General features: G+C 41.8%; 1 protein-coding gene across 9 annotated transcripts in view; it reads right to left on the bottom strand.

Moving 5' to 3' along the window:
• cask (calcium/calmodulin dependent serine protein kinase) overlaps positions 1–16,744 on the bottom strand; it is a 249,197-nt gene that overhangs the window by 158,250 nt on the left and 74,203 nt on the right. For all 9 annotated transcript variants that reach the window (XM_033033061.1, XM_033033060.1, XM_033033062.1 and 6 more), the window contains exon 4: positions 16,393–16,470. In XM_033033061.1, coding sequence (XP_032888952.1) covers positions 16,393–16,470 — 78 coding nt within the window. The remainder of the gene's footprint in view (positions 1–16,392; positions 16,471–16,744) is intronic.

Raw genomic sequence — 16,744 nt, 5'->3', positions numbered from 1 at the left:
GTTGCACAATTATTTAAGCTTAGTTAAATACATCTGCAAGGTTATGCATACTAATACCCAGACAGAAGATTGATAGGATACCTTTCTTCAATGCTACTCATAGTCAGCGGTATGTGCAACTAAAGGATGGTTGGAGACTGACATTGTCAGAGCTTTTCTTTCCATCTCTATTGTAAGCTTCTGGTCCCCACGTTGAGGAAATTATACCTCATTTGTTTTCATTATTCTGTGGCAAAAGTATTATTGCCCCAAATTATCGAATTTTGCCCAGAAATACTAGGGGACCATGGATTTATGAAGGGCAAATCATATTTGACTAATTTTCTGGATTTTTTTGAGGATGAAACAAGTGAAATGGATAAGGGCGAGCCAGTGGATATGGTGCATCTGGACTTTCAAAAAGCCTTTGACAAGGCCCCACACAAGAGATTAGTGTGCAAAATTAGAGCACATGGTATTGGGGGTAGGGTATTGACATGGATAGAGATCTGGTTGTCAGACAGGAAGCAAAGAGTAGGAATTAACGGGTCCTTTTCAGAATGGCAGGCAGTGACTGGTGAGGTGTCGCAAGGCAAGGCAAGTTTATTTGTATAGCACCTTTCAACAACAAGGTAATTCAAAGTGCTTTACATAAAACATTAAAAGCATTGGAAAGAAACACATATAAAATGACATTTAGATGTAAAACGATTATTAGATTATTCAGATAAAATAATTACAAAATTAAAAGCAATCAAATAAAATATTTAAAATAGAATAAAACCAGGAATAGAAGTTACAGTGCAGTATAGGTAATTAATAAATTGTATTGTTTACTGAAAGGCAGCGGCAAACAGAAAAGTCTTCAGTCTAGATTTAAAAGAGCTGAGAGTTGCAGCAGACCTGCAGTTTTCTGGGAGTTTGTTCCAGATATGTGGTGCATAAAAACTAAATGCTGCCTCTCCATGTTTAGTTCTGACTCTGGGGACACAGAGCAGACCTGTCCCAGACGATCTGAGAGGACTGGGTGGTTCGTAGCTAAGCAGATGATCAGAAATGTATTTTGGCCCTAAACCATTCAGTGCTTTGTAAACCAACAGTAGTATTTTGAAATCAATTCTTTGACAGACAGGAAGCCAGTGTAAAGACCTCAGAACTGGAGTAATGTGATCTACTTTTTTGGTCTTAGTGAGGACTCGAGCAGCAGCGTTCTGAATTAACTGCAGCTGTCTGATCAACTTTTTAGGGAGACCTGTAAAGACACTGTTACAGTAGTCGAGCCTGCTGAAGATAAATGCATGGACAAGTTTTTCCAAATCCTGCTGAGACACAAGTCCTTTAATCCTTGATATATTCAATGCTGGGACCCCAGTTATTTACAATATGTATTAACGATTTAAACAAAGACATTACATGTAACATCTCCAAGTTTGTGGATGACACAAAGCTGGGTGGCAGTGTGAGCTGTGAGGAGGATGCTATGAGGCTGCAGGACGACTTGGATAGGTTGGGTGGGTGGGCAGATGAAGTATAATGTGGATAAATGTGAGGTTATCCACATTGGTAGCAAGAACAAGAAACCAGATTATTATCTGAATGGTGTCAGATTAGGAAAAGGGGAGGTGCAACGAGACCTGGGTATCCTTGTACACCAATCACTGAAAGTAAAGAACCTGTCCCACTTGGGCGTCATTTGCACGTCATTTACACGACAGGCCGGTAGTGACTGTGTCGCGCAAAAATCGTCTAGCAGTACGACAGTCACGCGCCATGTGCTCTTGAGGGCCCTGCTTTTTCTGGGAGCCATTTGCGATGTCGTTCGTACTTAGTCCGATCTCCGTGGCAAGGATTTTCCCAGCAAAAAATTGTCAATACTATGCGGGCTTTATACCCGGGTGGTCACGTGGTGCAGCGCTCAATTGACGCGCAAATGACGGGTCGACGGTGCGTGGTTAGGGACGGCGACGCATAATAAATTCGCATAGGCAATGTTAATGCGTCACCACGTGCTACATGTACACCGTCAGTACATCAGCGTATGCCATCAGTACGTCAGCATGCGCAAAGGGATACATCACGCAGGTGGTGCGCGAGGATTTTGAGCATTCCAAAATCCTGGGGCACCACATGTTACCGCGCGTCACTGCATACGCCACCACGCGCGCGTCACAACGCGCCAACCAATTTTTAGGATGTCATGTAAATGATGCGCAAATTACACCCAAGTGGGGCAGGCCCTTAAGCATGCAGATACAGCAAAAAGTGAAGAACGTAAATGGCATGGTGGCCTTAATAGCGAGAGGATTTGAGTATAGGAGCAAGGAGGTCCTGGTGAGACCACACCTCGAGTATTGTGTGCAGATTTGGTCTACTAGTTTGAGGAAGGATATTACTGCTATTGAGGGAGTGCAGCATTGGTTCATCAGGTTAATTCCCAGGATGGCAGGACTGACATATGATGAGAGAATGGATCGACTGGGCTTATATCCACTGGAATTTAAGAAGGATAAGAAGGGATCTTATAGAAACATATAAAATGATTAAACGATTGGACAGGCTAGATGCAGGAAAAATGTTCCCGATGTTTGGGGAATCCAGATCCAGGGCACAGTTTAAGAATAAGGGATAGGCCATTTAGGCCTGAGATGAGGAAATACCCAGATAGTTGCGAATCTGTGGAATTCTCTGCCACAGAAGGCAGTGGAGGCCAATTCACTGGATGTATTCAAGAGAGCGTTGGATATAGCTCTTATGTTCCACTTTAAGTCTTTGTTTTATCTTGGACAAATGAAATAAATGTATCTAAAAATCCAATAGATACTCCTATGAGAAATCCATGGACAGGACTAATTTTGCTCTTAACTGTGTAAGATTTTTTTTAATGACAATTAAGAAATATGCTAAATGGAAGAAAGTTTAATGAGCAGCATTAGACGACAATTTAAAAAAAAGAGAAATTGCAAGCAAAGCATTCAAACTTTTATGGCATGGCATGTCTAATCTCATGTAAATATCCTGGAATATAAATTATAATAAAATAAATTACACATCAAATAATGACATGTTGTTCCCTTGGCCAAAGCGAACAATAGGAATTGGATCTAGAGTCAAGCACATATTGGTGTTAATTATAAGGAAGATATGAGTGCAATCTGTTATTGGCGAATGATCATTATCAAAGATCTTACATTTGCTGCTTGTTTGTGTCAGGGGCCAATACGGAACTTCTCAATGAACATTTGTGAAGATGGCCTTAAAACGCATCTTGGAAATTTGTATTTAATTCTGAATATAGCAATTCTGATAAGCCCAACCCTGTGTGAAACAACTACTCTTCACAGACATTACTAGTTCTAAGTTGACAAGGGTAGCTTAAAGATACCTTCTCACTTCTCCTTGGCATCAGCTCCATCTACATCAACCGACTCCAACTGGTCCAGAACGCAGCCGCCCGACTCATCACCCACACCAAATCCTGGCATCACATCACTCCAGTCCTCAAACAACTTCACTGGCTTCCCATCTCCCACCGGATCACCTACAAAATCCTGGTCCTCACCTACAAAGCCCTCCACCATCTGGCTCCCCCATATCTCACTGACTTCCTCTCCCCCTACCAACCCTCACGGTCCCTCAGATCCACATCAGCCGGTCTCCTCTCCATCCACAAGTCCAACCTCCGCAGTTTTGGGAACAGAGCCTTCTCCAGGGCAGCTCCCAGGCTCTGGAACTCCCTCCCCCAACTGATCCGCAATTCCGTGTCCCTCACCATCTTCCAGTCCCGCCTCAAGACCCATCTCTTCACCTCTGCCTATCCTTAGCCCCACGTCCCCCTCCCTTTTCATCTGTGCTTGAATTGCCTCATATTGTGTTTTGAATTGAATTCTGTCTTTAATTTGTGTACTAGTCATGTCTCTACTATTTATTTCATTCCGCTTACATGTTTTTCCTCTACTTGCTAAATTTTTGTAAGGTGTCCTTGAGACTCTTGAAAGGCGCCCATAAATAAAATTTATTATTATTATTATTATAGATCATTAGAAATTTAAAATAGGCTGACATCGGTCTAAATTTGTATACATTCTCCGCTACTAACTTGCCACATTCAGAACATTAACAAGAGATCATTGAGTTAAAAAACAGGATATTTTACATGAAAAACGTTATTTTAGTTAAAGTTAAAAGTATATTGGTAATTAAACAAGTTGCATTGTAGTAGTTTTCCATCTGGTAGGAAGCAATGTCTTTGAAGAAAAGGATAGTTTAAGTAGGATGCCAAATTATCGATTCATCAATGCAAAGGTAGCACGTGGAGTCTGGAGCATGAGTGGTTGTGGCAGAAGTGCTGAAGAGACAGTGAGAAAGTAGAAGCAAAAACGCTAGGGTGATAAGGATGGAAAGAGTGTTTGAAGAACAATGGAGAACCAAAGGTTTGGTCAAATTTGCAAACAAAAGATAATTAGCATTCACGGGGCACATTATAAACCCAAAATATAAAGTTTACTGTGCCCAAGGAACAAAAAGAGTAAGTTATTGCAGTATAAAGGAAAATCAAAAAGCTTTTTGTTAACATAATAGTAACAGGAAAATTTTGCCAGCAGATGAAGGTAAGGTTAGTCAGGCTAAGATACTGATGAAGTAAAAGACACAAGAGACTGCAGATGCTGGAAACTAGAAGAAAATTCTAATGGAAGGACTTGTCCCGATGAAGTGTCACAACCCAAAATATCAACAATTCCTTCCCCGTCCCCACAGATGCTTGACAACCCACTGAGTTCCTCTAGTGGTTTGCTTTGTACTAAGTATTTGAGTAAATTTTCATGCGGTGGTGTGGGGAAGACTGTCTAATGCAACTGAAATTACATAATAACCAGAAGTGGACAATAAAATTAAACATGGATGTTATTCTTTATTTGACCAATTTTCCAGTAGAAACACGCACACCATCAGAACAATCCTCTTTTGCTCTAGTTCAGAAAGCTGCTAATTTTCTTCAATAACCTAGCTATGCTTTATATTTAAGGCTGTTTGGATCTTTAAGATAGGATGAATTAAGATAACGAGAAATAATTAGGACAAGGAAAAGATATACCAACCATAAATTTTGAAGAATTTAGGGACTGCATTTCATACTAATATTCAATAAGAAAGATTTAAGGAAAGAAACTGTAGGAAACAAGCAACACATGTTGTGAAGAAAAAATGTTGCAACATGAAATGAAAATGTTGTAGGGGGTAAAGGGAAAATTTTCTGATTATAGATGTGGCGAATAGCCTTGCATAATATTTGGAGAATTTGTCGAGGACCAGAGGACATGGGTTCAAGGTGAAGGGGAAAAGATTTAATAGGAATCTGAGGGGTAGCTTTTTCACACAAAGAGTGGTGGGTGTATGGAACAAGCTGTCAGAGGCTGGGACAATAGACAATAGGTGCAAGAGTAGGCCATTCAGCCCTTCGAGCCAGCACCGCCATTCACTGTGATCATGGCTGATCATCCACAATCAGGACGCCGTTCCTGCCTTCTCCCCATATCCCCTGACTCCGTTATCTTTAAGAGCTCTATCTAACTCTCTCTTGAAAGCATCCAGAGAATTGGCCTCTACTGCCTTCTGAGGCAGAGAAAATCCACAGATTCACAACCCTCTGCGTGAAAAAGTTTTTCCTCATCTCCGTTCTAAACGGCTTACCCCTTATTCTTAAACTGTGGCCCCTGGTTCTGGACTCCCCAACACCGGGAACATGTTTCCTGCCTCTAGCGTGTCCAAATCTTTAATAACTTATATTTTTCAATAAGATCCCCTCTCATCCTTCTAAATTCCAGAGTATACAAGCCCAGCCGCTCCATTCTATCAACATATGACAGTCCCGCCAACCCGGAAATTAACCTCGTGAACCTACACTGCACTCCCTCAACAGCAAGAATGTCCTTCCTCAAATTTGGAGACCAAAACTGCACACAATACTCCAGGTGTGGTCTCGCTACGGCCCTGTACAACTGCAGAAGGACCTCTTTGCTCCTATACTCAACTCCTCTTGCTATGAAGGCCAACATGTCATTCGCTTTCTTCACTGCCTGCTGTACCTGCATGCTTACTTTCAGTGACTGATGAACAAGGACCCCCCACTTCTCGTTGTACTTCTCCTTTACCCAACTTGACTCCACTCAGATAATAATCTGCGTTCCTGCTTTTGCCACCAAAGTGGTCTCACATTTATCCACATCTGCCATGCATCTGCCCACTCACCCAACCTGCCCAAGTCACCCAGCATCCTCCTTTTTTTAGTTTATATTGTAATGAATTCTGCTCTTTAGTTCACACTGCCACCCAGCTTTGTGTCATCTGCAAATTTGCGAATGTTACTTTTAATACCTTTATCTAAATCATTAATGTATAATGTAAATAGCTGCGGTCCAAGCACAGAGCCTTGCGGTACCCCTCTATTCACTGCCTGCCATCCTGAAAGGGACCCGTTAATCCTACTCTTTGTTTCCTGTCTGCCAACCAATTTTCTATCCATGTCAGTACCTACCACCAATACCATGTGCTCTAATTTTGCCCACTAATCTCCTATGTGGGATCTTATCAAATTATTTCTGAAAGTCCAGGTATACTACATCCACTGGCTCTCCTAGTTACATCTTCAAAAAATTCCAGAAGATTAGTTAAGCATGATTTCCCCGTCGTAAATCCATGCTAACTCAGACCAATCCTGTTACTGCCATCCAAATAGGCCGCTAGTTGGACAAATGTTAGACAGATACATGGATAGGACAAGTTTGGAGGGACCAAGCGGTGGGACTAGTGCAGCTGGGACATGTTGGCCGGTGTGGGCAAGTTGGGCCGAAGGGCCCGTTTCCACACTGTATCACTCTATGACTAATACTTAGCTACTCTATACAGAAGTGAATAATATTTATATCCCATTGATCAAAGTTCTCATGAGAAGATTGAAATCAAGACAGAAGGGGTAGAATTTTTTTCTTTGAAATTACTTGCACGTAATAAAAATTGCTTTTATTCTGTAGCTAATTTGGAAATAACAAGGTTCACCACCAGCAAGTCAGATAATGACGTATTTAATATTTTGCTAATATTAAGCACAGCACCTCAAAAATTGTCTACGATACAATTTTTGCTTGAATGTTGAGTGATCCAATAAATGAAATTCCATAATTTAAACAAATTTGACAAAGGGTCGTTGACCCCAAAATATTAGCTGTGTTTCTCTTCCTACAGATGAGACCTGACCTGCTGTGTATTTCCAGCATTTTCCATTTGAAGAGCTGATGTTTCTGTTTACTTCAATTCAATTTTACAGACGATTCAAAATAAAGAGCGGAATTCATTGCACTATAAACTTTTACATCTCGCAGGACAGAAGCAGAGGCAGAGATTCCTACTATAATTTCATTCAAAAGGCTGGAATCTCCATAATGCACGAGTCCCCTCACGGCTCCAACCAAGAATGGGTGCGAGAGTAGAAGTGGTATCACTGAGCCAAACTACCATTAAAATAAATATACTAATGCGTTCGCTTTCAGAAGAGCAGATAAAATGGGCAATTATTAGGTTGATTCATGAGAATATATTCATTGGGAGTTTAAGTGCTTTGCTAGTTTATCGGTGAAAATAAAATTCATGGAGTGGCCAATTCATTCAGTGGGCCAAGTAAGAAGTGCTGACATATTTAGTAACAATCATGAAGCCGGGAAAAAGGTTTAAGGAGATTTTCCAAGTGATTACACTTGATCACTAAATACAAATACAAGAATTATGTACAGCATAATGGCTTGCTCTTCAGAACAGATACAAATGCAGAAATAATTACATAAATTAGAATCATACTGTCACTATTTCAAAAGTCAGAGATCTTAAGATTCAACATCTTCAGAAATTTAAATTTGATTGAAAATTTCACTTAGGCAGGCAAGCTGGCACTTATGAAGCCACAACCAAAATCAGAACTAAAAATGAATTGCAATATAGAAGCTTAATATAACAGCCAAAAAGAAAATCACAAAAAATGGTCACAATACGGAAGTAGCTGATTTACTCTTTCAAACCCATATCCAGCTCCAGCTAGTTGGCCCAGTCCCCATCCTCTCCATGCAATCCTGCGATTTTCCTCACTTCAGATACCAGTGAAGCTCCTTGTTGTACAAAGCAATGTTATCTGTCTTTACCAATTATCTTGGGAGTGCCTTCATTGCAATCACCTCCACTCTATACCCCCTAGTTCTTAACCCCTCCATCAATGGAACAGTTTATCTCAAATTACTACATCTGTGCTCTTCATCATTAGACACACCTGGATCAGATTTCTTTCCTACATCTAATCTATTCACAAAGTTAAAGTCCCTCATTCCTGAAATATTCTGCTATGGCATTCTCTTCAATATATTTACATATTTTCTACAAAAGGCAATATACTCCAGTTTTGGCTGAACCCCTAATCCTGTAGAGGATTTTCAAACACCTTGCTGTGGTGCTCTTAGCTTCCTTTTACAAAATTCTGGATCTTGCACCATACTTCGTTTAAATCTAAAACTGTCTTTCAATGACAGATGTCACAAAGTGGGAGGGCTTTATTCCAAAGAAACCAGAAATATTTCCAATTCCAGACCAGTTGAAAGTTTAGCTTCAAGCTCATGAAGTTAAGACACTTAAAAAAGTTACTGTCACAAAAAAAAACAGTAACACATTCCAACTATCTAGGTAGGGTCCAACCCCGAAATGCCACCTATCCATGTTCGCCAGAGATTCTGCCTGACCCACAAAATTACTCAAGCACTTTGTCTCTTTTTCTTTTTAAAATTAGCATCTACAATTACTTACATCTCCTTTTAAACACATTCCAACTATTGGATCAACCATGGCATTTGTTATTTTATCCCATAAGTACTTGCAGCTTATGTTTCTAAATCCGAGTCTTAGGCAGCAGTCAATGAATCACAGGTAGACAAAAAAGCTGGAGAAATTCATGACTCATGATTTGTTTGTACCATAAATATTTTGGAACTGTTTTAGGATCAACAGCATCACTAGCAAATATGTTGTCAAAAGCGGCAAAATAATTCAAGTTTATAGATGATTGTGAAGTAACTAATAAGAGATTTGTTAAATCTCAATCACAGATCTCCTCTCATTTTAATCAATTTACCTAACTGCTTCTGTGGCCTCTCACATCCTTGCTTCACCAGGGCTCTCACTTAACTTTTTTTCTCTCTTTCCAGCCGGGCAACCTAGGCAGCTTTTTAGGTTGCCAAATGACAGTTTAGGTGGTCATTTAAGACGGCTTGCATGACGTGTGCGATAATGTGCTCGGACTAAGTGCGTAGCTACCAGTCGGAATTATGGTCAATGAAGCATTCACATATTATTTCTGCTTCAAATAAAGTTAGAAACTAAACATATTCACCAATCAAGACATGATATATACCACAATGACATGCAGCAAAATTATAATACAGTATCTCAACTCTTTTTACACATTGCAATGAATGCAATTTCTATTATTTCTTTCCACTTCCAAACAAAAATGTGGTTGGATTATTCAGCGTATGATCACCTCGGTGAGACCAAGTGCAGGCTTGGCGATCGCTTCGAACAACACCTCCATTCAGTTCGCAATAACCAATCTGATCTCCCGGTGGCTCAGCATTTCAACTCCCCCTCCCATTCCGAATCCGACCTTTCTGTCCAGGGCCTCCTCCATGGCCAGAGTGAGGCCCACCGCAAATTGAAGGAACAGTGCCTTATATTTCGCTTGGGTAGTTTAAACCCCAGCGGTATGAACATTGGCTTCTCCAATTTCAAGTAGTCCTTCTCCCTCCTTCCCCTCCCATTCCCAGCTCTCCCACAGCCTACTGTCTCCGCCTCTTCCTTTCTTTTTCCCACCCCCCCCCCACGTCCTGACATCAGTCTGAAGAAGGGTCTCGACCTGAAACGTCGCCTATTCCTCCGCTCCATAGACGCTGCGTCACCTGCTGATTTTCTCCAGCTTTTTTGTCTACCAACGGGATCCCACCACTGGCCACATCTTCCCATCTCCTCCCCTGTCGGCATTCCGCAGAGACCGCTCCCTCCATAACTCCCTGGTCAATTTGTCCCTTCCCACCCGAACCACCCCCTCTCACCCGAACCACCCCCTCTCCTTGCACTTTTCCTTGCAACCAAAGGAAATGCTGCACATGTCGCTTTACCTCCTCCCTTGATTCCATTCAAGGACCCAAGCAGTCTTTCCAGGTGCGGCAGAGGTTCACCTGCACCTCCACCAACCTCATCTATATAGGTGTCAGCTGCTCTACATCGGTGAGACGAAGCGTAGGCTTGGCGATCCCGTCGCCCAACACCTCCTCTCAGTGTGCAATAACCAACCTGATCTCCCGGTGGCTCAGCACTTCAACTCCCCCTCCCATTCCAAATCTGATCTTTCTGGCCTGTGCCTCCTCCATGGCCAGAGTGAGGCCCACCGTAAATTGGAGGAACAGCACCTCATATTTCACTTGGGTAGTTTACACCCCAGCAGTATGAACATTGATTTATCCAATTTCAGGTAGTCCCTGCATTCTCCTCCCCTTCCCAGCTCTCCCTCAGCCCACTGTCTCCGCCTCTTCCTTGCTTCTTCCCGCCCCCCCCCCCACCCTCATATCAGTCGGAAGAAGGGTCTTGACCCAAAACGGCGCCTATTTCCTTCGCTCCATAGATGCTGCCTCACCCGCTGAGTTTCTCCAGCATTTATGTCTACCCATTCACACAAGATCTGTTATCAAACTTTCCTCACCCACTCTCTACACATTAGGGGCAATTTTACAGAGACAAGTTAACCAACAAAGCCAATGCGTGTTTGGGATGTGGGAGGAAACCCACATGCTTGCAGGGTGAATGTGCAAATTCAACACAGACAGTGCCCAAGGACAGATCTCTGGCGTGTGAGGCAGCAACTCCACCAGCTGTGCCACTATATTTTGTTTTCCAATACACAAAAAATTATACGTTGAATACTTTGGTTAGTAAAAAAAAGAAACTATCCATTTTCAGTCTTGAATCTCCAAGTGACGCTATGTCCCCTTTACAGCTACTGTAAGTTTTAATTCAGTTCAAGACTATGGGGCAGTACATTGGCCATAAAGTTGCTGCCTAAAAGTGCCTGAGACCCGGAATTAATCCTGAATATGAGTCTGTTGGTATGGAGTTTGCTCCTTTTCCCTTTGATCTCCGGGTGCTCTCGTTTTCTTACACATTCCAAAGGTGTGCAGGAACTTTTTTCAGGCCCAACCCAAAACATAATATTTTCCTTTTGTCCAGAGATTGTCTCACCCGTTGAGTTACTCCAGCTTTTTGTATCTATCTTCACTTTAAAGCAGCATCTGCAGTTCCTTCCTACACACACGATACTCTACGATAGAACTTTATTAATCCCAGGAGTGAAATTGTGTGTGTGTGGGTATATTATACACAAACACATATATAATTGTGTGTGTGTGTGTGTGTGTATGTATAATATATTTTATATATCATATATACACACATATACATATACACATATATAAATGTACACTTTGTTTTCTCGTTCATAACATTGTTTACAAGTACTATGTTTACATATTCTGTTGTACTGCTGCAAGTAAGGATTTCATTGTTCTAACTGGGACGTGAGAGAATAAAACACTCTTGACTCACGTTGCTGATGTGTGGGATAGAACTAGTGTACGGGTGATCGGTGGTCGGCGTGGACGCGGTGTGCCGAAGGGCACGTTTCCATGCTGTATATTTAAATTAAACTAAAAACACTACAGAAACATAGAAAATAGGTGCAGGAGGCCATTCGGCCCTTCGAGCCAGCACTGCCATTCATTGTGATCATGGCTGATCGTCCCCTATCAATAACCCGTGCCTGCCTTCTCCCCATATCCCTTGACTCCACTAGCCCCTAGAGCTCTATCTAACTCTCCCTTAAATCCATCGTGTGACTTGACTTCCACTGCCCTCTGTGGCAAGGACTTCCATAAATTCACAACTCTCTGGGTGAAAATTTTTTTTCTCACCTCAGTCTTAAATGACCTCCCCTTTATTCTAAGACTGTGGCCCCTGGTTCTGGACTCGCCCAACATTGGGAACATTTTTCCTGCATCTAGCTTGTCCAGTCCTTTTATAATTTTATATGTTTCTATAAGATACCCCCTCATCCTTCTAAACTCCAGTGAATACAAGCCGAGTCTTTTCAATCTTTCCTCATATGACAGTCGCGCCATCCCAGGGATCAATCTTGTGAACCCACACTGCACTACCTCAATCACAAGGATGTCCTTCCTCAAATTAGGAGACCAAAACTGTACAGAATACACCAGATGTGGTCTCACCAGAGCTCTATACTGAAATTCTCTTGTTATGAAGGCCAACATTCCATTAGCTTTCTTCACTGCCTGCTGTACCTGTAAGCCAACACCAGTTTAAATTCCATTTGGAATATTTTTGGAGAACCAGGAAACCAGGAAGCAAGAGTTACTCCAGGGAGTTACTCCAGCTCCAAGGAGTGATTCTGCGTTGGTTTTCAGCGGTCGCGGCGAGGCGGCGGCCAGATCTCCCACAATTCAAATGGAGGGAGAAAGTGCCCAGCGCCGACCAGTTGCTGTGGCAGTGCTCATGTGCACGGCGGCCGATGATGTGCTGGCCATGGTTGTGCGCATGTGCAGGGGGAGGATGTGCAACCCATGGCAGTGTGCATGTTCAAGGCGGCCAGCCGTGCCTGCGGATGAGGAGCGGGCGGAGAGCGGAGAACCGGCGGCCCGGTCACGGATGGCGGGTGGAGACGGAGAGTGACAGAGAGAGAGAGAGAGAGAGAGAGAGATAGACAGGGGGGCCTGCTCAGAGTTGAACGATGGGTGTTCCGGGTGCTTGTCAAGCCGGGCAAAATGGCATGGCTTTAAGGTTGCCCGGTGGGACTTTAGGTGGCCATTGGCACCCGGGCAACCATTAATTTAGAGCCCTGTTCACTCAAAGGGATACCTCCTGGGATTGATACAGTGCCCTCCATAATGTTTGGTACAAGACCCATCATTTATTCATATGCTTCTGTACTCCACAATTTGAGATTTTTTATAGAAAAAAATCACATGTGGTTAAAGAGCACATTGTCAGATTTTAATAAAGGCCATTTTTATACATTTTGGTTTCACCATGTAGAAATTACAGCATTGTTTATACATAGTCCCCCCATTTCAGGGCACCATAATGTTTGGGATACAGTAATGTCATGTAAATGAAAGTAGTCATGTTTAGTATTTTGTTGCATAACCTTTGCATGCAATGACTGCTTGAAGTCTGCGTTTCATGGACATCACCAGTTGCTGGGTGTCTTCTCTGGTGATGCTCTGCCAGGCCTTTCTTGCAGCCATCTTTAGCTTATGTTTGTTTTGGGGGCTAGTCATCTTCAGTTTTCTCTTCAGCATATAACAGGCATTCTCAATTGGGTTCAGATCGGGTGATTGACTTGGCCAATCAAGAATTGACCATTTTCTAGCTTTGAAAAACTCCTTTGTTGCTTTAGCAGTATGTTTGGGATAATCATCTAGCTGTCGAATGAACCGCCGACCAATGAGTTTTGAGGCATTTGTTTGAACTCGAGCAGATAGGATGTGTCTATACACTTCAGAATTCATTATGCTACTACTAGCAATGTTACAAAATTTTGAGATTTTAAAAATCAAGTCTGTAACTTATCCCATCAGATAAAGCATAAAAATAAGTTTAATTTGACACCTAATTCACTTTCATATCTCAAGTATTTAAAAAGTTATGGCCATTTTCATACTGGGAAATGAGCATCTTGTTCCCTATTGACTTTCTATGGACATAACAAAAAAGCTGTGATCGTGAACAGTCAAAAGCCCATTACTTTCTTAAAAATTAAGAGAACTGAATGAAATTTTCAGTTATCATAGATTGAAGCATTCTGAAACAAATATAAAATAATCTTACTTGGATGACCTGAAATTAAAGCATATAATTAGTTAGTTACCTAATTGTAGCTAATTTCAGACTTCAATGACTAGATCTAAACACCTATCCATTTCTTAATAAATGATTAACATTTTTAAATAGCCTAAATGTCCAAATAATATTCACAAATAATTCACAATAAAACATGATTTTTAAATCTCATTTACATTAATTTATAGGCCAAATGGAAGGAATTCAGTGTTCAATTGCTGTAAATAAATGCCCATTTAAATCAGCTTTCCAGTGGGTCCCCGTGGAACGCGCTGGTTTAGAACGTTCACATTGCGGTAGATTTGTGCCTCAAATGCCGAGAAAAATACTGCGCGATATAATGGGCCCAAATTGAGCTACTCGCAATATTAAATTTTGTATAAAAGGATCTTTAGAAGCCCTTTTGAATGTAAAAATATACAACCTACCTTCTGCTATTTTCTTTATGAGACTCTGCGGTTGCTGACGGTCGCGGGTTTAGAGATTGATTTTTAAACTACTATAACTATTATTCAAGGCCTTTAAACCTAATAATAGCTTTTGCGACGGGGTCTTCCAGCGATTTTTCGTTAATAATTAACTAGGCTGAACATTTTCGATTGGAACAGCTTAGAGAAAATCGCGTTTTAAACCCGCCCCCTCTAAACGGCGCCAAAATCGCGCACACCCGCAACGGAAGATTTTCAAGGACGCTTCAGGTAGGCTTTGCAACATACCTACTACTACCATCGGCAGATGTATCATCAATGAAGATAAATGAGCCAGTACCTTCAGCAGCCATACATGCCCAGGCCAAAACACCCCCACCACCGCGTTTCACAGATGAGGTGGTATGCTTTGGATCTTGGGCAGTTCCTTCTCTCCTCCATACTTTGCTCATGGGTGGAAATTGCTTTTAAACCATGGGGGGAGGCCAGACATCTAGGACCGGGGTCGGCAACCTACGGCCCACGGGCTGGATCCGGTCTGTAACCCAAAATGATCCGGCCCGCAGGCGTATATTAAAAAAAATGTGTTTTCGCGACCTGGGAACTGCAGTCAGTTCCAGGGCACGCAGGCGACCTGGGCGCTACAGCCAGACATGGGGCAAGCTAGCCGACCTGGGAGGTGCAGCCAGTCCCAGGGCACGGAGGCGACCTGGGCACTACAGCCAGACCTGGGGCAAGCGTGATGACCTGGGCGCTACAACCAGTCCTGCAGCAGACACGCCGACCTGGGACTGGCCGTAGCGCCAATGTCACAAAACATGGGGGGGGGGGGGGGGGGATTGTCCTACACCACTCAAAACATGGGGGGGGGGGGGGGGAATATGGGGATGGGGATGACGGCGACAGCCCCCCCCCCCTCAACACCATCCCCCCCCGCAGGATTTATGCCCATGCTTCCCATCACTCTGATATAAGTGAATCTTCGTCTCATCTGTCCACAAGACCTTTTTTTCCATAACTATGGTTGCTCTTTTAAGTACTTCTTGGCAAACTAACCTGGCCATCCTATTTTGTGGCTAACCAGTGGTTTGTATCTTGCAGTGTAACTTCTGTATTTCTGTTCATGAAGTTCTGCGGACAGTGGTCTGTGACAAATCCACACCTAAAGAGTGTTTCTGATCTGTCGGACAGGTGTTTGGGGATTTTTCTTAATTATAGAGATAATTCTTCTGTCATCATATGTGGAGGTCTTCACTTTGTGATTAGTAAGCTCACCAGTGCTCTCTTTCTTCTTAATGATGTTCCAAACAGTTGATTTTGGCAAGCCTAAGGTTTGGCTGATGTCTCCAACACTTTTATTCTTGTTTCTCAGTCTCATAATGGCTTCTTTGACTTTCATTGGCACAACTTTGGTCCTCATGTTGATAAACAGCAGTAAAAGTTTCCACAGGTGATGGAAAGACTGGACGAAAGACTAAGTGCTTATACCTGCATTAAGGAGGCATTTAAACACACCTGAGCAGTGTGTCCCATATAATATATATATAAAAATAAAATATATATGTGTGTGTGCATATAATTTCTACATGGTGAAACCAAAATGTATATAAATACCCTTTAATAAAATCTGACAATGTGCACGTGATTTCTTTCTATTACAAATCTGAAATTGTGGATACAGAGGCAAATAAATAAATGATGGGTCTTTGTCCCAAACATTATGGAAGTAACTGTGTATTAATTTGCGAAGAATTCATCTTGCACAATGTGCAACAAATCCTGAACTATATTATTTGAATTCACATGAACAATTTTGGTATTTGCTGTGGCAGAGAAAGACCCTATTTTGTAAATAAGAAATACAACCTAGAATCTCTTACTGCACATTACTGCAGCAATATATTTTAGTGACAATGAATTAATTCAAAACTAGTGCCTGCCCATACAATAAGATTTAACAATGAGGTATTTTTAATGCTAAGGTACATACCTGGCAACAGCTTCACTGTAAACAAAACCTGCATCTGCTCTTTTCACAATTTCAAAGCAGAGGTCTGCACCATCCATACTAAAATTAAAGAAACACAAATTTAATAGTATGTTTGAAACTATCAAATCTTAATTCTTTGCACATGTGGAAGCTAGCTTCAGTTTGTCACACCATGCTGTAGATTGAGAGGAATATGTTGTCTGATTGTGTGCAATTATTCTGCATACGAACGTAACACATGGTACATTTCATAGTGTTATGTTCAGCTACTTATGCTGCTTCCTTTGTCAAAAACATTAAAAAAACACTAAAACAACCAATTCTTAATAACCATTGCAAGATAATGAATGGT

Source organism: Amblyraja radiata, chromosome 14 (assembly GCF_010909765.2).
Source record: "Amblyraja radiata isolate CabotCenter1 chromosome 14, sAmbRad1.1.pri, whole genome shotgun sequence".
Lineage (NCBI taxonomy): Eukaryota > Metazoa > Chordata > Chondrichthyes > Rajiformes > Rajidae > Amblyraja > Amblyraja radiata.
This window is presented reverse-complemented; position numbering and strand designations above follow the sequence as displayed.